Genomic DNA, 23,899 nt, shown 5'->3' with positions numbered 1-23,899 from the left:
CACTCTGCCTCCAGAAATGCCTTATACCCCTATATGCCACTCTGGCATTTAGGGGGTTAAAAGGCATATTATGGGGCAGAGTGGCATATAGGGAGGTATAAGGCATTTCAGGAGGCAGAGTGCTCTATTAAATGCCCCCTTAACGCCACTCCAGAAATGCCCTATGCCCCCATTTAACTAACACACACACACACACTCTCTCCCCCCCCTCCCCTCCCCTCTCCTCTCCTCTCCTCTCTCCTCTCTCCCCTCTCAGCCCTCTCTTACCGGTGCTTCCAGCCGGGGCAGCGGGTTGACGTCGCCTTCTGCTGCAGCCGGAAGGAGGTGGAGTTGGCAGCGGGGGTTTGTATGCGTCCGTCGCGTATACTTTCCCCGGCTGTCAGAGATCAGAGATCTCTGACAGTCGGGGAAGGTCTACGCGACGGACGCAGACAACCCCCGCTGCTAGCCACACCTCCTTCCGGCTGCAGCGGACGTTGTCTACGCGGATCTCGTAGACGTCAACCCGCTGCCCCGGCAATACAGCAGGAAGCACCGGTAAGTGTGTATGATGGGGGGGGGGGGGGGTGAGACAGGAGGATCCAGGTCCCCTGCAGCGGTGCGGGGGATCTGGATCTTAGTCTCCTAATCAGACTCTATTTGAGGTCTGATTAGAAGACGACCCCGATTAGAAGACGAGGGGTATTTTTCAGAGCATTTGCTCTGAAAAAAACCTCGTCTTATAATCGAGCAAATACGGTAATGAAGGACTTTCCCGAGTCGACACAGCCCTCTGTAGCGTTAACGAGCCAGTCGGGGAGATCGGTTCATAGTATTCACCTACGCCGGGCACCTTAATATTTTCACGGTCTCGAGATCCCGCTCTCCTGCTTTAGAGGAGGTTGCTCATAAAGTACCAGACCCAGACGCGGTAGAAAGCTCCAACGGAACCAAAGCCGGAAATGGTTGTTTAGAAGGAACAAGTCTTGGCGAAAGTCATCGCTAATTCGTTTATTCCATTAAGAGATTTAAGTTTTTTTGTTTATCTAAGTTTACCTAATTTTTGCCCCATAACATTTTCAGACCGGTGTATATTAACCATATATATTGTATGAGTTCGCCGTTATCTGAGCCCCAATCTAATAGACAAACACCCCTACTCCTTATACTGCATGTGAGAAACCATAGAACAGCCCAGTATTAATTTACCCAGCCTGACACTAACGGACTTCATTAGCATTGCCATAAAGCATCAGCTCAGTGTGGTGTTTGAGCCGGGAAAGTCACCCAAAATATCACATGACTGACAGCAACAGCGGCTCCAGGTTTGCAGATAAAGGGAGTTTAATGGAACAAAATGAGAATATTTTTGGGACTTGCCCTTTAAGAATCTGACCGATAAGCCATTAGTAATAAGTGCTCCAGGCAGCCGTCTTGACCAGAGCCCGAGCCTTCGCACACCAGATCATGGAGTTACAGATTGCGGGAAAAGGAAGATATGGGTGTAAAAAAATAAAAATTGATTGGGGGAGGGGAGAGGGCAACAAAGTAATAGTGAAAAAGCTGGTGGGGAAGGGCAAGTGGGAAAGATGCCATACAGGAAAATGAATACCCATATTAGATGGAGAACATGGCGTTTTTAATGATAAATCATAGGATTTCAGGATCTCGGATTCCATCTAAAGAGATATGCGATCCTAATAGCGGAAGGGTTAGGTTTTCAGATTCGGTTCAATAAAAGGGCATCACCTTCGACTTGATGTTTATAATATATACGTGACTGTGCACGGATATACATCTGCAAGAAATACATGGAAGGAAAAATGCAAAAATGTGCATTTTAAGTAGAAACTTAAAAACGTTGCAAGACTGAGCTTGCTGGAGGACGTGGATTGTAGATGTTAAATAAATTATAAAATATGGTATATAAAAAAAAAAAAAAAAAAATGTAAGATAATGATAAAGCCTGAACAAATAGGGCAGGCTGACATGAGGTTGTGGGGACAAGTTAGGGTTAATTTAGTGTATGTGCAGGTTAGGCAGATAGGTCATGGAAAGGTCAGGTTAGCTGTTATATATATAAAAAAAAATAAAAAAAAAAATAGGGCATATATAACTATAAATTAACCTGCGCTCTTTTTGAGTGGCTCGTGTTGCCTTTTGGTGCCCGCGTGGGTGCCTCGCGCTGTGCTAAAGGGCGGGAATTGCACCTATAAATAGGTGCGTTCTGAGGGGAGATTTCACTTACCTGGCGATCCGCTAAGCGATTACCGCAATGACCTGGTGAGCGGTAGCGAAGTGGTGAGCCGAAGAATCAACGTGGAAGAGTTGATGAAGATGCGCCCTCCCACCCACCCTTATGTTTTTTTTATATATTTTTATTTGTCGTGGCTTTTATCGGGGTAAAGTTACCCTATTTATTATGGGGGGGGAACTGGAAATATTGATATGCTGGCTGGCTTTCAGGGCGGTTGGCAGGGTTAAAGTGTTTATATGGTGCTCTGGGCTTGTGTTTATATTATATTGGTTACAGAGTTTAAGAAGTTACAGTTTATAGTTGGTTATATTGGTGAAACTAAATAAAAGCCACGGCCTGATTTATCCAAAAAGCAGTGTATGTCTTTATTTAATGGGTTTTTTTATTTAGTGGTTTATGTCCCTTACAACCTCAAGGATTCCTGCAAATAAATACAACATTGCCAGTTTTGGAAAGCAATTTCAAAACTTTATTTACAACTGTCACAGTGACAAAAAAAAAGTAGTTTGAAAGAAAAAAACAAAACAAAAAAAAACGCTAGCTTCTCCCTGAGCCTCAAAAAATTACAGAAATATATTTATATATATACTATTTTACAACAGATTTTTTGTTTTTACCGGAGTGCTTTTGTTCGCAGATACATTAACAAAATTGAAAAATACAATACTCTAACAGGATGCAGACACAAAGGTTCCTGGAGAGGACCTTCCATTGGTCAACGGGACACTTGATAGCAACGCCTGATGGTGGATCCAGAAGGAGGTCACAAAGCGGACCTCTCGCCGTCGCCCTCGTATAACAGACGACTCGTGTTACGTTCATGCTTAGACGTCACATTTAACCGTTCACAAAACACCCTACGAAGATAGACTACAAAAGAACGGACACAGTCGGGTCTGGACCGGAGACATTTCGGTCGGTGGACGAGGAGAACTTTTTCCAGACGAGATCATAGACATTTTTTTTTTTTTCTACTTATTTTTTTTGCCATTAACGCTCTACACGTGTCACTAGCAAGATACACATGAGATAAAACGTTTACATTTTTGCGTCGACCAAAAAAAGCACAGACAAGTTATTGCTATATTAATGAAACCAGAACCAGACGCTACAAATAACGGCCGACCGGCTGATTGGTGTAAAAAAAAAAAAAAAAAAAAAAAAAAAAACCCCAAAAACCCAGTACTTCCTCCATAGCCATCAGCATTTTAAACCGAGGTATATTATTCTTACGATTCAATGGTTATTGCAACAAAAGGGACAAAAAAAAAAAAAAGCTAATGGAAGCCTGGAGCATAATGGAGAAAACCCTATTGTGTCCGAAGTAATGGCATCCTGAAGGACAGACCACTTTAATGGAGTACATGGGGGGGTTTATCCCTACGGAAGGGAACGGATATGATTATTTTTAGGACTGTCAGCCATCACATGAAAGCAACCAGCACAGGAGATCCTCGAGGAAACATTCTTAACGTCCCTCAACTTCCTACGGCTAAAGAAAAGAAATAAAGAATGCTTTGATGACTTAAATGTGCTATCGTAACAGGAATACCTCCGTCTAAAAGTCATCTATCGCTATATATTTCCTGTTATTTCCAAATATATATATATATATATATATATATATATATATATATATTTATTTATTTTTTTTCTCATAGATTTGTATGGCGATGTCAGCAGACTTTAATGATTATGTTATTCCCCTCCCCCCAAAATCTACGTACACCACACCGATCGAACAAATCGTATCCACAACGGGGCAAATTCCAAAAACCGCAACCACAGATCGTGAGCTGAAACGTGAAATGTCTGTATACTCGCGCAAGAAGGCTACTGGACAATGAAGCGCGGGTCCATTCAAATGAACAGTGAATACACAGTAGCAACTTCTTAGTAGACAATGATGGTGGCAATAGCGGAGAACTGCCCCTCCCCCACGTGATCGTTCTAATAACCAATTTGGAATCCAATCGGAATACACAGATCGAGAAACAGATAGGAAGTAAGATACATGATATGTGTGCGTTATAATAGTTTCCCTGTATTCGTTGTAGAGTGCTTGCACGTGTTCTCCAAGTTCATGATATGGTCATAAAAGGTCATTTGACCGGCGGGTTTTGGATGAAAGAAGCCAGATCTCTTCTAAAGAAAACTTTCCTTGGAAGCTTATCTTGGAAATCTAATTTTCTTATGAACAGACATTCACATTGAGAGATGACTTAAATGTACGTCCTTGGAGAAGTTTGGTGCCATTACTGGAGGTGAACTCTACCCTACAGTTATCGCCTGGTCTCGACGCCCCTAGAGGCGATGCGGTTGCCTCTAGGTTTAGGACACAAAAAAAAAAAACAAACTCAAGATAGCAATCTCTGAATATTGGAGAGAACGAAAACAGCGAGAATATTTCTTCGAGACTTCCTGATTTTGATCACATCGAAGGCGGTATTCCCACAAGAAACAAGAAGTCCCACAGGTGCACCTTGGAATTTGTCGTCTTTAACATAAAACCTCTAACGGATTCACAGTCAAGCCGTTGGCGGGCGCGTCCCCCTCCAAAATAAGATTCAGTTACGGTGACACTGGTTAAGTTACTGCTCCTGTTTTTCATTCTTTGTCTCGTCGCGGTCGTCTTTTTCGTCCTCCACCAGGAACTCCTCCGGTGGCCACCTTAACTCTCCGCTCTCGACATCGCCTTCCGTGGGTTCGACCACAATGGAGGGCAGCCGGTCCTTCAGCTTGCAGCAGCGATCGAAATCGGAGGGATCTGGGAAAATCTGTAGGGGGAAAAACAAATGTTTTAATTGTATAAATAAATCACTGATACTACGTTTTCCATCTTGATGTCCTACACACCCAACTTTTAAATGCCCCTTGTGATAATATATATGAATTTCTAGCAGAATGGAGAATATAGAAAAGCCCTGAAAGGTCAGATCTGGACATTCTGAAATATAATAAAATATATATATATATATATATATATATATTATTTTATTTTTTTTTAAGCCAAAACCAGAAGTCTTTGGGACTTTGGAAGTTATTTTAGCAGAGTACAAATACGAGTAATTATGAGACCGTCAGGAAGGGTGGGATTTCGCATGAGAACAAAATAACATTCATTTCAGTTGGAACTTTTAGCACAAAAAAAAAACGACCAGTCAGAAAAATCTAGAAATCCTGCTTTGTTAAGGTTTTTTTTTTTTTTTTTTTTTTTTTTTTTTTTAATTATTATTATTTACAGAAAACGATTAAACTATGGTTGCTAAATATTTTGTCTGTCTAGTATAGGGCAGGAGAATGTAAGGAACATCAAAGGTTAAATTACATTGTGCCCACATTCTATAATGTTTCATTGAGTAATAGTATTATAGCATTTATACCCATTATATAAAAAAAAATTGTGTTTTTCCAAGAGAGATCACCATGGTATCCCAGAGTATTTACTAGGTATAGTCAACATATATTGACCACAAAATACTTACATTATTATTATATATTTACGTTATACACATACATGCCGCACTCTTAGTTTTCGGAGTTCTGTTTTATTTAACCCCTCCCCCAGCCACCTCTACTGAATGCAGGGAGCATACTTTAGTATGCCTGGAGCACATGCTCAGTAGCAAGCAGCAGCCAATCACAGGATGCTATCTGAACGCTGATTATAAAAGGCTTAATGGTTTCTTTAAGCCGAAAGATTATTTTTTTTAGCTCCGTTCCACAGGGAGCATCGCCACGTGTTGGGGTCGCGCTACTTGAAAGCAAGGAAATTAAAATCTGAACACAAAAAAAAAAATGAAAATAAGCATTTTTTGCACGACTGCAACGCAAAGGTCACCCGAAAACAGCTGCCGAGGAAGCCGACGCGGCAGAAATCAAAGTTTCCACAAAGTCATCCTTTCAACAGCGGTAGAAATCGTCACGTTACCTATATTCCTCGGCCAAGACATTTATTACCGAAACCTCTGCTTCCACAGCCTGTCGCTCAAATGGCTCAGCTACGCGCACACTACCGGTCAAAAGTTTGGGGTCACTCAGCTGTTTTCATGGAAAACAAGGACATTTCTGGCTGTAACAAATTACAAAAGGGGTTTTCTAACCATCAATTAGTCTTAACCTTAAACTTGGATCAGTGAACACATCGTGCCATTGGAACACAGGAGTGATGGGAGTGATAAAGGGCCATTGGAACACAGGAGCGATGGGAGTGATAAAGGGCCATTGGAACACAGGAGTGATGGGAGTGATAAAGGGCCATTGGAACACAGGAGCGATGGGAGTGATAAAGGGCCATTGGAACACAGGAGCAATGGGAGTGATAAAGGGCCATTGGAACACAGGAGTGATGGGAGTGATAAAGGGCCGTTGGAACACAGGAGTGATGGGAGTGATAAAGGGCCTCTGTACATCTATGAAGATATTCCATTAAAAACAAAATCGGCCGTTTCCAGCTCCAATAGTCATTTACAGCATTAACCCCGTTACTTTTCTAGATAGACAAAAGCATCTCCATAAACAGAGGGGTTCTGTTCGATTATCTTCGCTATTCATTATGAAGGGTCAGCACTAGCAGTTTCTCCTGATAGAAGGGGTGAGCTGGCCCTGTATAATGTATAACTCAACAGGTGAGAACCGTCACTGATTTTACGTTACATTATAGAGGGCCAGCCAAGCCGAGGTTATAGTGAGTGATATGAAACAAATTGTTATAAGACTTCAATGAATTACCTATACATTATACAGGGCCCTTCATAATGCAAAGCGAATGTGGAACAAAATACTCCGCAGCTCCACAAACTCAATTTACCGGAAGCATTTGTTTTTTTGCAGCAACGGAGCGGAAAGACATTTACAGTTTCTGTCCTCGTTTAACTTCCCTGTTATTTTAAACTGTTTAAAGGAGATATACAAAAGGTTTTACTTTACTCAGAGGGTAGTAGATAAGGGGAACAACTTCCCAGCAGAAGCGGTAGAGGGTAATACAGTGAGGGGATTAAACATGCATGAGATAGACATACGGCTCCTGAATCTAAGGTGAGACTAACGAGTCTTTAGAGCAGGAGAAATGGGCGACTAGATGGGGGGCCAAATAGGGCCAATCTGCGGGAGGATTCTATGTCCCTTCTCCTAAAGCCGGTCACTAGTCTCTGCTACCAAAGAAACCCTCTCCCCCGTCCATCAGCGTCCCCAGACTCATTCCAGGAGACCCCTCGCTTCATTACCATGCGATCAGGTGTCTCGTATCCAACACCTAGAAGTGACCTTGGACTCCAGTCATGGAAAATCTCCATGGAAACCGGACTGAAGATTCCGAGCTACAGTTTCACTAAATAAGCAGAAACGGCAGAGACGAGACAAGCATTTGCCGCAGTCTTTGTTTTTGTGGCACGCGGAATGAGACGTTCCTCCTCGGGGAGGAAAAAGTCAGAGTACCAACCGTGCAAGGCTTTTTTTGGGGAGGGGGGGTCTCTGGGCTGCTGTAGTCGTTCTGCAGCGGCTGCCCATATGGTGGAATCTATAGATTCATCTGTGGGGTATCCTGTAAGCCTCAAGGGACCCCAGCAACCAACATCCCCCAGGAATTTGTTTTTTTTAACCCCTGGGTTATGTTAAAGCAGAAACTTCCATCATGAGGAAGAAAACCTTCCATTGGAAAACTTCAGGGCCCCTAGAAATTCCTTGTTTTTGAAAAGAAAGGCAAATTTGTTTCCATTAAAATAACATTAAATGTATGAGAAATCCAGCGCAGACGGGGTTAACGTTATAAGCTACTACCGTAACGGCTGATTTTTAATGGAATCTCTTCATAGACAAAGCTCCTTTATCACTCCCATCACTCCTGTGTTCCGATAGCCCTTTATCACTCCCATCACTCCTGTGTTCCGATAGCCCTTTATCACTCCCATAACTCCTGTGTTCCAACGGCCCTTTATCACTCCCATCACTCCTGTGTTCCAATGGCCCTTTATCACTCCCATAACTCCTGTGTTCCGATAGCCCTTTATCACTCCCATCACTCCTGTGTTCCAATGGCCCTTTATCACTCCCATCACTCCTGTGTTCCAATGGCCCTTTATCACTCCCATCACTCCTGTGTTCCAATGGCCCTTTATCACTCCCATCACTCCTGTGTTCCAATGGCCCTTTATCACTCCCATCACTCCTGTGTTCCAATGGCCCTTTATCACTCCCATCACTCCTGTGTTCCAATGGCCCTTTATCACTCCCATCACTCCTGTGTTCCAATGGCCCTTTATCACTCCATGTAAACAGCTGAGCGATCCCAAACTTTTGAACGGTAACATATATATTGTGACCTAAATATTACTAGCAAAACGGTCTCTGCCTCCTTTGAGTAAAATGTGTCGAGGCTCTGGCACACAGAGGGTTAAACATGCAGCCCTCCCCACTTCTATACAGTACACAGTGTTACAAAGATGTGACCCTACGACCTCTGTAAATCACAAAGCCCCCCCCCCACTGCACAGGCACCATTTCTTATGTAAAGGAAAATATAGGATGTCAGCACAGAGTCAGCTACCAGACAAGCAGGGGTTAAATATCCGCCATTTAAAGGGACAGTCGGCATAAAATGCATGGGACAGACGCAGGAGACCAGCAGGAGACCAACGACCGATTAACGTTTGAGTCTTTGCAGCAGGAGAAACGGGCAACTAGACAGGGGGCCGAATGGGGCCGATCCGCTGACAAATTCGGTTTCTATAGTACGTAATTGATTAAAGAACTCTATTATCCGTGCAGCCAATGAAATGACCCCGCTAAATCACCCCCCCAAAATGCAGAGATCTCATGGAGACCACCGAGACCTGCTCAAAGCTGATCTAAAAGAAGCAGCTGGCTAGCGAGACGTCAGCGCCGGATTGCTCGAAGTGCCGCGCCGGAGGCCTTTCACGCACAAGCGAGCAATCGGCGGCCCGCCGGCTCATTCACAAATCCCACTTTTTATAAAGCCCAAGCGACGGAGAGACTCGGCTGCAATCACCGACCCTCACAGGTGTGAGACCACTCGACGGACGTTTCCGAAAACTCATGGCGCTGCTCAATAGGACACGATGCTTAGTAGATCGGGCTCTTTTGGGGCTATAAACAATCGGTGTCCAGTGAAAGGACTGATCGAGGAACGTCTCATCTCTAGATTGTAAGCTCTTTGAGCAGGGCCCTCTTACCGCTTGTTTACATTATATACTAATGTCGTGTTTGCTCATTGTACAGCACTGCAGAATATGATGGCGCTATCTAAAAATCCATTAATTAGGATATTTATGAAAAGCATGACTTGAGAAGATAAAGGCGTTCTGAGCAAAGTCACCTGTTCTCAAGCAGAGATTTCAGCTGCGATATAACACCAGTTGGTTTGTTCAGATATCATTAAATCGGAGTTGATTAGGGTATACCGAGACAGTTGGCAGGTATTGCAGTTTTTCAGTGTAGATTATAAAGCAGGTTTGCCAACATACCTGATAGGAGTCCTTGCGGGGGCTCAGTCCGATCTCATCCATGGGCTGCGCGCTCATTATTACTTCGGTCATTTCAGCTGATCGCAAGTAATCAGTGCTGCAAGAAAAATGGTTTGTTACAAAAAAAAATTACACAAAGTACAGCAAAAACTATTACCCCCCCCCTCCACCCAAAACGGGCAACTCGGACCCCCTTAGTCTGCAGAACGATAAAGAGAAGGGGTACAGAAACAGGCGAGAAAACCTCTCTTCCTTGCAATCCCACACATGGCCACAAGGGGCACCCAAGGGATCACAATGGCAAAGCAGCATTTCATATATCACCTCTACGGCGGTCTCGCGAGGGGCTTTTGGGCCAATCTAAGGGACAGGATATCCATGAAATATACAAGGGCTTTTCTGGAAAAATCTAGAGCAACAACCCTCTGATTAGAGTGTAAGCTCACGAGGCAAGCATCTTCCCCTTCTGGTGGTTTATACACAAGCGTAACGTACAAATACCAGCGTTCCATCGGACAGTCTGCCTTTTATATAGCCAACGAGCTTCTTTCACCCCATGTGCTCTTCAGCCAATCAGCTGAGACATGCCAGTCTCAACACTCACAGCCAGGGCTGGACTGGGGATCATGAGGCAGCACCGGCACTTTAAGGCCAGCGGCCGCCAAACGACGGTAGGCAGCGATTTGAGAAGAGGCATAGAACATCAGGACATGGATGTGGGAAGCTGCAGCTCTGCAGCTGGAGTACTTTCCCATTCTCCAGTTTGAACGATGCATATTAAAGCCGTCACAAATGCATAGTCCGGGGGGGGGGGGGGTTCCCGGGACACTGGAGGGTCCCTCGGTATAAAATTCACATCGAAGCCCAAATGATTAACCCACGCACGGCACAGAGGAACAGAAAGACATTGTCCTGCGCGTTACCACCGCAGCGGGGAGGGCAAGAAGGGGATTGAGGGATTTTAGACTAAGCAGGGAATTTTCCATCCTCGCCGGCCGCAGGAGTTTATATCCGGCTGAGAAAAAGAGCCTCACGTCTGGGGCTAAATCTCCGCGTTTTGGTTAAATCTCCTTGATCTGCAGCCGATTATTGATTCCAGATATAATTCTCCGCAAAAGACCAGCTAAGGAATCCGTGATTCATAATCCAAAACCAGAGCTGGGACGGAAGGAAGTTTTACTTTACTGAGGGGGTGGTAGATAAGTGGAACGGTGTACCAGCAGAAGTGGTAGAGGGTAATACAGTGAGGGAATTAAACACGCATGGGATAGACATAGGGCTCCTGAATCTAAAACGAGACCAACGACTGTTGAGTCTTTACAGCAGGAGAAACGGGCGACTAGACGGGGGCCGAATGGGGCCGATCTGTTGGCAGATTTTTTTTCCTGTTAAATGATGTAAAGGTTAAAACCACCAGTGCTGGTCGGCCGTTGCACCTGTTATAGATTTCCTTGATGGGGCAATGTAACTTTTTCCACTGTTTGCCGTCGTTAAGAAGCCGTCATCGCTGGGCGCAGAATCGGGTAATAACTACGAGTTTCGAATTCCATCGGATCTCCTGCCGCGCGAACCGCATTCCGCCTTCTGCAAACAGCGGAACCTCAACCCAGACGGGGGGGACGAAACCGAGCCGGCTACAAGGACCCCCAAAACGGGGCAAATCTACTAAGCAGAGGGTATAAAAAAAATATTTAAAGGAGTGGAAAAACGTTGGGGGAATTTAGGACTAAATGAGGAAATTCTGCCAAATATTTATAATTTGGATTGTTCACTTTTCGGGGGCGGATTGCGGCTGCATATTACCCAAAAATGTAAATGTTTTTGGGAAATTTCAGCCAATAGCGGCAATGGAGGAGAGGGGGGGGGGGGCATCAGGAATGTATGACAGACGGACAGACTGGCAGGACAGGGCAAAAGGGTATTAGAGGAAGCCACTAGGGGCAGAATGACAGTGGGTGACTGGCCCTGCATTGGTCCCATAGGCAGGACGGGGGGCAGCGAAGGGTGGGTGCAGAATACAAGTTACCCCATTGATCTAGAGCGAGATCTGGCGCCAAGTACCAGCCACACAGCACGATCCAGAACAAAGATTACAGGACGGGAACCGGGGGCAAACCAGCAGCCCACTGCCATCACACAGCAGGACTGTCCAGATGAGGCCCCGGGGGCCAGACTAACAGTTACCATAGAGAAAAACTGATACAATAAGTTACTTCGTTACAATTCAGATTCTGAAGACCCCAGGAGGGTTCCGGACGGAAGGCGCGGATCTGGAACGTCGGCTTATGGTATAGAACAGACCCGGCGCAAGACAAACAGAACATTAAAACAATTTGGAGACAGCCCGCCGTGTCCTGCGCGCCTTGTATATACAGTCCCTACAGATGTATATACTGCTTGCTTTATTCCTCCCCATTCCCAGACAAAGACAAGACATTACAAACCCTCGCTGCCATTAAACAGACAGCGGTGAAAGGTTTAGGCGCCGGCAAAAGGGGAGATTTTCACCATTAACCCTTTGGCTACTACATGTGTACAATAAACTGGCAGCTAAAGGGTTAAACCTGCACAAACAGGACCAAAACAAGGCAGAAACGGACAGGGTTAACCTGAAAGAGAGCAAACAGTCCATCAAGTGATCTTTTACGTTGCCCTAAACCGCATTAACCCTTTGCGGCTACACTACAGAGGGCACTTGACTGGTTAACCCTTTCAGTAGGGGAGAAGGGGTTTACAAGCTCGTAATGAGACGAATTTAACTCTTGGCACGCCAGAGAGATAGATGACGGCTTGAGCAACTCAAAGGGTTAACTTTCCCATTGATGATAATCCAGCAGCTAAGAGGTGGTCGAGCGAAGACGAAACCCCCCGCATTAACTTCCTGCAGGACGTATAGGTCTTTACGCTCTAATCAGGCGCTAAAAGGGGTTAACTGGCACACTGCCAACCAAGCCAGCGCCTCTTGGATTAACTCTTTCTCTGCCAGGAAACAACCCCCTCCTTTCTTTTCCATTCGGTGGTCACACCGCAGAATTATTTCGATTCCCCCCCCCCCCACCGGTGCAAAGTCCGAGCTACACCTTTCTCTTCACACCCCCTTCACCGATTCTCCACGACTTCAAAATTCAAAGGGGTAAAACAAAAAAAATAACAAGCAAACAGCATTCTAATTAGTAATAAGACTTACCAGTGAATGGGATAAAATACAGACATGAAGTCCCGAGAGGCTGGCAGTGACGGGGTTAAAGAGATCACACAAAAAAAGCCAAATAGTAGGGGGTTATAAAGTGCTCAGCAACGCGGAACCAACACTCAACCGGAGCACTAACGCTCTGCCCCAGCCTGGCCGCCTGCACCGCCTTTTATAACATAGGGGGCGCGGCTCCGCAGCGACACGCCTCCCGCTGTTGACGTCAAAAAAGCATGAATGGTCTGTGTGTGCGGCTCATCCCTTGGATACAATCAGCTTTAGTTTGTAACATTCAGGCTCAGTCATCCCTCCCAGCCAATCAGATCACAGAACCGCATCTCCCCGCATCCCCCACTCATCGCTTTTTTTTCCCCTCCTTTCATTCTGGTTTTCTTCGCCTGTTTCTTTGTTCAGAAATCCTGAATGTAGCGCAATGCTGTATCTACTTTACTGAGAGGGCGATAGATAATTGGAACAGCCTCCCAGCAGAAGTGGTAGAGGGTAATACAGTGAGGGGATTTAAACATGCATGGGATAGGCATACGGTTCCCTGAATCTGAGACTAGACCCAGGACCGACTAGGTAGACCGCATGGGCCGTATGGGTCTGATGTGCGGCGGGCGCGATGTAATGCGGCGGGCGCGATGTAATGCGGCGGGCGCGATGTAATGCGACGCTTTGTTCCCGCAGTCACCGTGGCTATATTTAGCGCTGCGCTTTCACACCCGGCTCCGCAGTGACAATGGAAACGCTAAATGGATGTTTAATGCATGATCGCAGCGCGGTGTGACAAACATCTCCAGCTGTGGGAGGAGAGCAATCACTGCAAACATCTATACATTGAGATGTACGCACAGGAGCGGGTGACGGACTGGATGTACAGACAGTATATACAGGGGCGTAACTAGACGCCTCAGGGCCCGGGTGCGAGAATCTGTTAAGGGCCCCCCCACCCCCTCACCCCCCCCCAAAAAAACATGATTTTTACCCAACAATTTTTTTTCAACTAATTCAACAAATTCAATTTACATATTGAATCATAATCAAAGAAAAAGGGGCGCATGTACAAAGGGCATAATCCAGGGGTGTCCAAGTTTTTTCTGCAGTGGGCCACTTCATCAGAATTGTATACGTGCGCGGGCCGCACTCATTTTTCACTGTGACAAAAAATATGGCCTTTAATAAAATATGCAGATTAAAATAAAGTAAAATGACACAAAACCTTTACTCTTCCTCTCACTGATTTCTGGGCCTTGAAAGTTTTGCGACTACAAATTCAGGATTCCCTAGATTTATTCTAGGGATGAACTAAAATGAAAATTCTGGACCAAAACATTCAGGGTTCACTTAGCTAAAACCGAAAATGACCCCCACCTTTAAAAATAATAATAAAAACTCACATGTTTAATAAAAGTAGGTAACACGCAATTGGACAAAATTAGCAATATGACTTGGCATGATAGGAGTGTGATTGCTGTTAGCCTAGGCAACCAGTAAATGCTGGTACCTAGGCATGATGGGACTGTGCTCGCTGTGATTGCTGTTAGCAATCACACTCCTATCATGCCAAGTCAGCCAGTACATGCTGGTACAGGGTGGCTGTAAGTTATGTGCAGACCCCATACTGCTGGCAGTATCACTACACAAGGGGGGCAGCTAGCTAGGTTTCAGCATGTACTGGCTGACTTGGCATGATAGGAGTGTGATTGCTAACAGCAATCACAGTCCCATCATGCCTAGGTTCCAGCACTTACACATCCATCCAGTAAATGCCGGAACCTAGGCATGATGGGACTCTGATTGCTGTTAGCAATCACACTCCTATCATGCCAAGTCAGCCAATACACGCTGGTACAGGATGGCTGTAAGTGATGTGCAGACCCCATACTGCTGTCAGCATCAATACACAAGGGGGGCAGCTAGCCAGGTTTCAGCATGTACTGGCTGACTTGGCATGATAGGAGTGTGATTGCTAACAGCAATCACAGTCCCATCATGCCTAGGTTCCAGCACTTACACATCCATCCAGTAAATGCTGGAACCTAGGCATTATGGGACTGTGATTGCTGTTAGCAATCACACTCCTATCATGCCAAGTCAGCCAGTACATGCTGGTACAGGGTGGCTGTAAGTGCAGACCCCATACTGCTGGCAGCATCACTACACAAGGGGGGCAGCTGGCCAGGTTTCAGCATGTACTGGCTGACTTGGCATGATAGGAGTGTGATTGCTAACAGCAATCACAGTCCCATCATGCCTAGGTTCCAGCACTTACACATCCATGCTATCACACACACATCACACACACACACTCATTTATTCATATAATCATTAATTCACAGATTCATTCCCTCAATCACACACTCATTCAAACACCCTCCCCACCCCCTTACCTGCACTGCAGCTCCTCGATGCCGCTCACAGACTTCAGCAGGGGGCGCGGCCTCCCTCTGCCTTCTCTGCTAAAGCACAGAGGAAGTAGGAAGTCACGTGAACTCTGCTTCCTCCGTGCTGTCCAGAAGACCCTCCCACAAGTAAGTAGCAGGGCTTGAGGTGCGGCTCGTGTAAGATCGGTTGCCCTGGCTGCCGATCTTACGCGGGCCGCACCTCGAGGTCTCGCGGGCCGCATTTGGCCCGCGGGCCGCATGTTGGACGCCCCTGCCTTATTTAAAAAAAAAATACCGTAAAAAAAAAAAGATTTCGGGCGGCCCCTTGGCTTGGGCCCCCCTGCCGCCGGGGCCCGGTCGCAGTCGCGACCCCTGCGACCCCGGTAGATCCGCCACTGAGTATATATATATATATAGATCCACACAGCTTATTAAAATATCAGGTATAAACGGGGTTACACGGTACACAAATACCTTAGCATTATCATATATATATATATGTATGTGTGATATATATATATATATGTGTGTGTGTGTATGTATGTGTGATGTATGTATGTATGTATATATATGTGTGTGTATGTACGTGTGATGTATGTATGTATGTATATATATATATATATGTGTGTGTGTGTATGTGTGATGTATGTATGTATGTATATATATATATGTGTGTGTATGTATGTGTGATGTATGTATGTATATATATATATATATGTATATGTCTTTTCTCTGGGGTTGACGTTGATTTATGAAAAGTGAGCATCAGTGGGATTATTATTTATTGATTTAAATATCACCCTCATATTCTGTGGCGCTGTTCAATGGGCTGAGTGTTGTTACTATACATGGTACCTGTAAACTTCTGGAGGCAGAGCAGTTGAGCGAGCCCTACCCTACGTAATGCATAGATAAAGGGACAGTGTGATCTATATTTGATTTTAACCCTATAATTGCTGTTTATTAAATATGAACTCTCTGGTTCTCAATAGACCTCCAAAGCAACGCCAACTCTCCCCCCCACACACACCCTGGCATCCTGATACCCCTGGGGTAGAAGTTGGGAGGTATGAAATAGCAGCTTGGGGCCCCCACTGGTTTAAAGGGCCCCCTCAGAGGTAGTTTGAGGCAGATTCCTTATAATTCAGAAATCTATATAGTGTGTGGGAATAATTACAGCAGCCACCTGTGTGGAAATGGGCCCCTTGTGGCCCCTTTTAACCTAGAGGCGCCCCTGCATATAGCTCTTGGTTCCGAATCCATAATATATCTCACTTCTAGCCTTTTACCTTCTTATTTGAATGTACAGGGAAAAGGTAGAGCTCTGCGGGACAGCGGGATAGAGTGGCAAAATCGGGACTGTCCCACGCAAAGCGAGACAGTTGGGAGGCATGATAGCTTCAATATCACTCACAGGACTAATGGACATTTTCGGACAGCCTGTATGTATACGATGTTTCATTTTTATTTTGTAATGTATCGCAGAATCAGAATTTACCGGCAGCCGCCAACACGCCAACCCCCCCCCCCAGAACTATATGGATTCGGTGAAAATGGGGCTCAAAACGATGTAAAAATAACCAAATGTGACATCATCATCGTCATCAGATTCTTCCAAGAACAAAAATATAGGGGTTAGCTTTCTCCTCCAATCTGCCGCTTCCCCTTATAACCCCCCCCCGAGGAGGCCTCGAGAGGGCAATTAAAGGGGGATAATAAAGGGCAGCGCATATCCTTACAAGCAGTTAATGCACGTTAGAGTTTCCAAGAATAACTTCAATTACGTCCTTCCAGCTCTCAGCCCTGACTCCACAGTGCCCTCTACTGACCAAACACAGAACCGCCGGCAGATCAGACCCGATCCGGCAGATCAGACCCGATCCGGCAGATCAGACCCGATCCGGCAGATCAGACCCGATCCGGCCCAGCTCTCTCCTGCTATAAACAATATAGACTTGTGCAATCGGGCGAACATGAAAACGAACACGAAGGGTCATTTTTTCGTTGTTCTGCCCGAATACCGAACATGGCGGCGGCAAAACGTATGCGAAGATGAACAGCACGAAGAATCATCGTCTACTAATCTCCCTGGTCCCTTCCCCATCTAGCCTACCTTATCTACGTGGCATCGCAGGGGTTAATGGGAGCCGAAATCCGCAGGTTCGCCGTCAGAGGTTAAAGGGCCGTGCGAGCAACTCTATTGGTTGCCTGCAGGGGCCTCCTCTGGCATCAACCATCAAACCAGTTGACTAACCAAACCAGACCAACAGCATGTCTATCACACCTACGCCGAGGCAATGAGACGCAAAATACCCCCCCGGGGTGGGGCAAAATCCAGCCCCCCCCCGGATTAATCCCAAACACAATTGCGGAATACTTCCCAGGACATGAATGGACTTTAATACTTCGTCACGTTTAAGAGGTTTTTTTTCAGGGAATGTTTTCCGTAGATCTTGTTCGCTAGAATCGCGTTTCAAATAGGTTTTCAGGCAGAGCTTCGAATGTCAGCCTTTAGCGGGTGGGAAAGGGATGGAAAAAAAATTGCAGGACGGAGAAAGCGATCCGAGTGGAATTACATGTCGCTCGTGGCGTTTAACCCCTTTCCTTCCGTATCGTCCGTGAAACCTGCGGTCCATAACTTATAACCGAGGGACGTTCCCTGCGATGTCATCGTCTTTTCTTTGTTGGGTAAATATTAAGACTCCAGTAATGGCATTAGAACCCCTGATCCGTGCTTGTCTGTGCCTTTTATGCCACCAAACAGCTTGTCTGTGACCCCCAAACAGCCTGTTTGTGCCATCTTTACCACCATTTAGCGTATCAGTGCCCCCAAACAGCTTATCTGTGCTATCTTTGTCCCTGGCTTGTCTGTGACCCCAAACAGCCTGTTTGTGCCATATTTGCCACCATTTAGCTTATCAGTGCCCCCAAACAGTTTATCTGTGCCGTGTTTGCCCCCCAGACAGCCTGCCTGTGCCATCATGGTCACCAACCAGCCTGTCTATGCCCCTGCCTACTCCACATATCAGCAGGAGCCGTGTGTCTTTCTTTCTCTGTGCTGCGTGCAGACTGATCCAGCATGCAGGAAGGGATGCTGGGTCACATGACACATGGGGGTAACAGCCTCCACTGGAAGATTTGTTAATGGGTGGTGGGCACCCAGGCCATTTCTAGTCAGTATTATAAGGGGGGTGATTTGGGGCTCTATTTGCTAAAGATCTTCCAATATTTAGGTTTTAATCGTATTTTTTTTACGCTGTGATGTAATAAAGCACACTCTGCATTATGTCATTATGTCTTGTAATAATTGGCATAAAAACCCATCCTGGTCAATTATGACATCATAGGTTGTTGCAGAGGCAGTAAAATGAGTTCAGCAGTGCTGAATATAATTAAATATTATAATTAATATGTTAAAAAAGCATATTTTAGGGTTGTATTCACTAAGCAGCGAGTTATAGGTGAGCTGCAACGAGATGAGGAATTTCTATGATCAACACAAGACATACACTTGCCAACTGCCCCGGTTTGGTCAGGAGAGTCCTGCACATGTGGAGCACCATCCTTAGTGGAGATATGAATAAAAAGAAATATGGGTGAAATGATGTTATGATGCCACCATGTAATGTGGGCGGGGTATGATGTCAGATTACAACTCTGCATACTGATGACATCACTGTCACGTTCTTTCCTAACAGGACACTGGATGTTAGCATGAAAAAGAGTTGTTTCTTCATAGTGGAATCTGTGATTTAGCAAAGGACATTCATGATGCATTATACATGAGATGAGATTACTTTTAGTGAATTCAGTTAAATGTTTCTGCTGAGAGGCTGTTCCACCTATCCACCACCCTCTCAGTAAAGTAAACCCTCCTTGAATTCTTGAACTTTATTAAATCCCTTTATGTATTTAAATGTCTCTCTCCCACCCCCCTCTCTCTTCTCTCCCCCCATGCTGGATATATTGAGATCTCTTAGCCCTTCCTGATAATTCTTCCTGATATCTCCGTATTAGTGAGACCCCCGCTGGATACATGGCGGAGGTTTTATTTCTCCCCACCGTATTTTATTTACCGACTTTCTAATCTCCTGTGATGTCATACATGACTTCACGCTACTCCCATCCTTCATGGGCTTGACATGATCTCCCAGTGTATTCCGAGCACAGAACGGCATGTCTTTTTTTTTGTGGGTAGAAAAACAGTCCCATGGGAGTTACAATGGAAACTTCACACTTTTCCCTATTACTGCAATAACTCCCGCAGGAGCACTAATGAATAAAGCGAAGGGAGTGGAAAAAAAATAGTTTTCTACTAAACCCCAGCACTGTATACAGTAATACCCCCCAGCGCTGTATGCAGTAATATAACCCTCAGCACTGTATACAGTAATATAACCCCCCAGCAATGTATACAGTAATATAACCCCCCAGCGCTGTATACAGTAATATAACCCCCAGCGCTGTATACAGTAATATAAACCCCCAGCGCTGTATACAGTAATATAACCCCCAGCGCTGTATACAGTAATATAACCCCCCAGCACTGTATACAGTAATAACCCAAGCGCTGTATACAGTAATATAACCCCCAGCACTGTATACAGTAATATAACCCCCCAGCGCTGTATACAGTAATATAACACCCCAACACTGTATACAGTAATATAACCCCCAGAGCTATATACAGTAATATAACCCCCAGCGCTGTATACAGTAATATAACCCCCAGCGCTGTATACAGTAATATAACCCCCAGAGCTGTATACAGTAATATACCCCCCAGCGCTGTATACAGTAATATAACCCCCAGCACTGTATACAGTAATATACCCCCCAGCGCTGTATACAGTAATATAACCCCCAGCGCTGTATACAGTAATATACCCCCAGCGCTGTATACAGTAATATAACCCCCCAGCGCTGTATACAGTAATATAACCCCCCAGCACTGTATACAGTAATATAACCCCCCCAGCACTGTATACAGTAATATAACCCCCCAGCACTGCATACAGTAATATACCCCCCCAGCGCTGTATACAGTAATATAACCCCCAGCGCTGGGGGTTATACAGTAATATAACCCCCAGCGCTGGGGGTTATACAGTAATATAACCCCCAGCGCTGTATACAGTAATATAACCCCCCAGCACTGCATACAGTAATATAACTCCCAGCGCTGTATACAGTAATATAACCCCCCAGCACTGCATACAGTAATATAACCCCCCAGCGCTGTATACAGTGAAGTCCGTTCCTCCATAGGCTTTCATTATTCAGAGTCCGACTGGATGATTAAGACTGAGCCAATTTATTGTTCCCCACAGGCAGTATGATAAGGAGTCGGGGTGTTTGTCTAGTAGATTGGGGATCAGATAACAGAGCGAATATTTTTGGAAATGTTTTTAATCTGATACCAGTAATTAAAAAAATGGTGGGCGATTCCTTTTAAGTATAAGTTTGCATTGGAGCAGAAAATTTTACATTCTGACTTTTATCAGAGATGGGGAAATTTCTTGCATGCTTTATTAATTATATACATACAGGCCCGGACTGGCCATCGGGCAAACCGGGCGTTTGCCCGGTGGGCCGGGCCGGATTGACTTAGGGGCTGATGGAGCTGCAGCTCCAGGCCCCTACCTTAAAATAGGCCCAGTCAGGACCGAACTGACTGGGCCTATGCGGCCTCTACGGCCGCATTAACGCAGGGCATAAGGGGCACCTGCCCCTTAAGCCCGCCGCAACTGCGACTGGGTCCGCCAATCTAGGGGGTCGGGAAGCCCCCACAAGGGCAGGCCTTACGGGTCTGCGGCCACACAGGGGTTAAATTAAAACATCGGGGGGGGGTTAACTTTATTTAACATCCTCCATGTTAAATAAAGTTTTTGTTAACTTTAGTTAACATGGAGGATGTTAAATAAAGTTAAAAAAAACCCCCGATGTTTTAATGTAAGCCCTGTGCGGCCGCAGACCCCTGAAGCCGGCCTTGGTGGGGGCTTCCCGGCCCCTTAGAAAGGCGGACCCGGTCGCAGTTGCGGCGGGCTTAAGGGGCAGGTGCCTCTTATGCCCTGAGTTAATGCGGCCGTAGAGGCCGCATAGGCCCAGTTAGTCCGGTGCTGCCGCGGGCCCGGCCGCAGTTGCTGCTTGCTCCGGTAAGTAGGGTGAGGGAGGGAGGTGCAGTGAGAAGGGGCAGAGGGGGTTAGATAGTGAGAGGGGTACATAGTGAAAAGGGGGAAGATAGTGAGAAGGGGCTGATAAGATGGGGAGAGGGGGTAGTGTGAATGCGTATGAGAATGAATGAATGAATAAATGTGTGGATGAATTGTGTGAATGTGTATGACAATTAATGAATTCATGTGTGGATGAATTGCTTGAATGATTTGTGAGACTGCATTAATGAATGTGTTAATGATTTGTGTGAATGAGTGAATGCAAAGATGGTACATGAAGGGTGGGCTTTAACAATAAATAAATAAATAAATATGGGCTGCTCAGGCTTAAATGCCCGGGCCTATTTTTTGCCCCAGTCCGGGCCTGTATATATATATAATTTCTTGCTATAACAATAAAAGGTTTCCATTGATACCCGGCTGTTAGTAAAAGTTTCCATAGGGTTGCCGTATTTTTTACAGTTTTCCTGCCGGCGATTGGTATTCAGCGTATTAATAAGATTTTTTCCAGATGCGAGGCGTCGAGCGAATCTCCACCTGTTACGCGTTAAAAATCTATATGTTTCTCCGGAGCGCCGGCGGGAGAGCCGAGTAAAACCTGACATCATTAACCGCGCAGGGGATTTCCATTAGCGGGACCCAGGAAATATTATTTCAATAACCTCAGCAAACTGACTGCCTCTACTCAGCCCGCAAGTGGATGAAAAAAATGATTAATAATATATTTAAAAAAATATATATATATTTTAGGAAAATAATCTTTTCGCCAAGATTCACCTTAGATTCAGGAGCCGTATGTCTATCCCATGCGTGTTTAATCCCCTCACTGTATTACCCTCTACCACTTCTGCTGGGAGGCCGTTCAACCTATCTACCATTCTATTAGTAACATAAAAGCTGCTTGAAGCAGCCAATCAGTAGTTGGAAAGGGCTCCCAGTAAAATTTCTGCGCATGTACGCATGGCCGTGGGGTGTCTCATTGGACATCCAGAACACGTGACAAGCCAGCGCTGAAGCAGACTAGCTTAAGTACGTCACCCGGCGTGAGATACAGTATGTTCGGCCGACAGAGAAAAGGGGCAATGGGGGCACGAGGAAAACTTAAAAGGGGCAATGAGGGGCACAGCAATCACATGAACGAACGTGCTGATGGCTGGTCTGTCCCTTTAACCCTTTCATAACTTAACATTAGAAACATCATTCTGAGAATTGTTAAATGCTCAAACCCCAATGCAAAAGTTTGCCTCATTGGTTATTTTCCCCAGGGACACTTAAACTCTGATAGGTTGTAATCATAGAGAGAAAAAAAAATTGGAAAGAATAACATTACAGACCTGCTAAGGTTTATTGGCTTAACACACCAGCAATTTACTGCTCGTCTAAGTGGAACTGCATCTTTAGACGAACAAGAATACGGAATGAAAAAGTTGACCCACAGACCATACGCTGAATCCCGCTTTCTCGCATTCTCGCACTTGACCTTTTCCCGGCCCCTCCCTAGATGGTATTAATGCTAGGAGTAACCACTACTATTTTTTATTATAATTCATATTTTTATTGTTTTATATATCACCATCATATTCCGCAGCGCTGTACAAATTAATGTTTCTTTTTTTTTTAATGCTGCCATATACAGCAATAAAGACGTTTGTCTGGTGGTTATATGAGATTTAACCTTTAGGGGATAGAGTGCAGTTTGTGTTTTATGGAAGCGGAACAGCAGCTTTAATTGTTTTGGGAATGATCTCTGTGGAAGAGAAGAAGGGTGTTTTAGTTTTTGAGACATCATATTCACGGCCCAAGTCACAAACAAACTGAAGCATAGATTCAAATATCCTTTCATTCATACAATTGTTTGAAAGATTGAGTTTTAGTGCAGAATACTTAAAATGCTAAATATGGCATTTCAGGTTCAGATGAGCGCTTAGTGCCATCTAGTGGCAGGTTCAGGAATCTGATTTATTAAAGGGACACTCATGCCCTTGAATGCAATTTAATGCACGTGGCAGCTGTGTCCTCTATTATTATTGTTTTATATAGCGCCATCATATTCCATAGCGCTGTACAATGGGTAGACAGGACATAAGTAGTATATAACATAATAATTTACAGAAACAACAGGTGAGGAGGGCCCTGCTCAAAGAGCTTACAATCTAGAGGATGCTTTTCTCCCCCTTGCAAATACATGGTGGGATTCAGCAGAATGCTCCCCCCCCCTATGCATTTGCCCCTTTCCTAGCCCCCCCCCCTCCCCAGCCAGCACCTTGGCTTTATTTTTAATGCAACAAATTACCCATGATCCTCTGGGGCTTAGAAGCAATTTCTCGCGATCTAGAAGCCTATTACAGGGCAGCTGACACAGCGTGCCATGTAATTACATCTATGCTACAAATGGCGTCAAATGTTCTTATGGAAGCCACTTATTGTTACAA

At 45.2% G+C, this 23,899-nt stretch overlaps 1 protein-coding gene across 1 annotated transcript; it reads right to left on the bottom strand.

The window, feature by feature from the left end:
• Positions 1 to 4,827: 4,827 nt before the first annotated feature.
• LOC149281668 (protein LBH-like) lies at positions 4,828 to 12,930 on the bottom strand. The gene is made up of 3 exons (XM_089499118.1): positions 12,905 to 12,930; positions 9,718 to 9,814; positions 4,828 to 5,013 (listed from the first exon to the last, which is right to left on the bottom strand). The coding sequence occupies exons 1-3, from the start codon at positions 12,928 to 12,930 to the stop codon at positions 4,828 to 4,830; spliced, it is 309 nt and encodes a 102-aa protein (XP_089355244.1).
• Positions 12,931 to 23,899: the final 10,969 nt, after the last annotated feature.

The sequence above is a fragment of the Sceloporus occidentalis genome, unplaced genomic scaffold (assembly GCF_023333645.1).
Source record: "Sceloporus occidentalis isolate IW3139 unplaced genomic scaffold, rSceOcc1.0.p SCAF_129, whole genome shotgun sequence".
NCBI classification, from domain to species: domain Eukaryota; kingdom Metazoa; phylum Chordata; class Lepidosauria; order Squamata; family Phrynosomatidae; genus Sceloporus; species Sceloporus occidentalis.
Note: the sequence above shows the minus strand (reverse complement) of the source record. Positions and strands in the feature narration are given on the sequence as shown.

Excerpts from the sequence above, each read along its gene's own strand:
- LOC149281668 (XM_089499118.1), bottom strand. The coding sequence starts at position 12,930 with ATGTCTGTATTTTATCCCATTCACTG. Across the intron at positions 9,815-12,904 it reads GTATTTTATCCCATTCACTG|CACTGATTACTTGCGATCAG; the intron begins GTAAGTCTTATT and ends TTTTTCTTGCAG. Across the intron at positions 5,014-9,717 it reads CCCGCAAGGACTCCTATCAG|ATTTTCCCAGATCCCTCCGA; the intron begins GTATGTTGGCAA and ends TTCCCCCTACAG.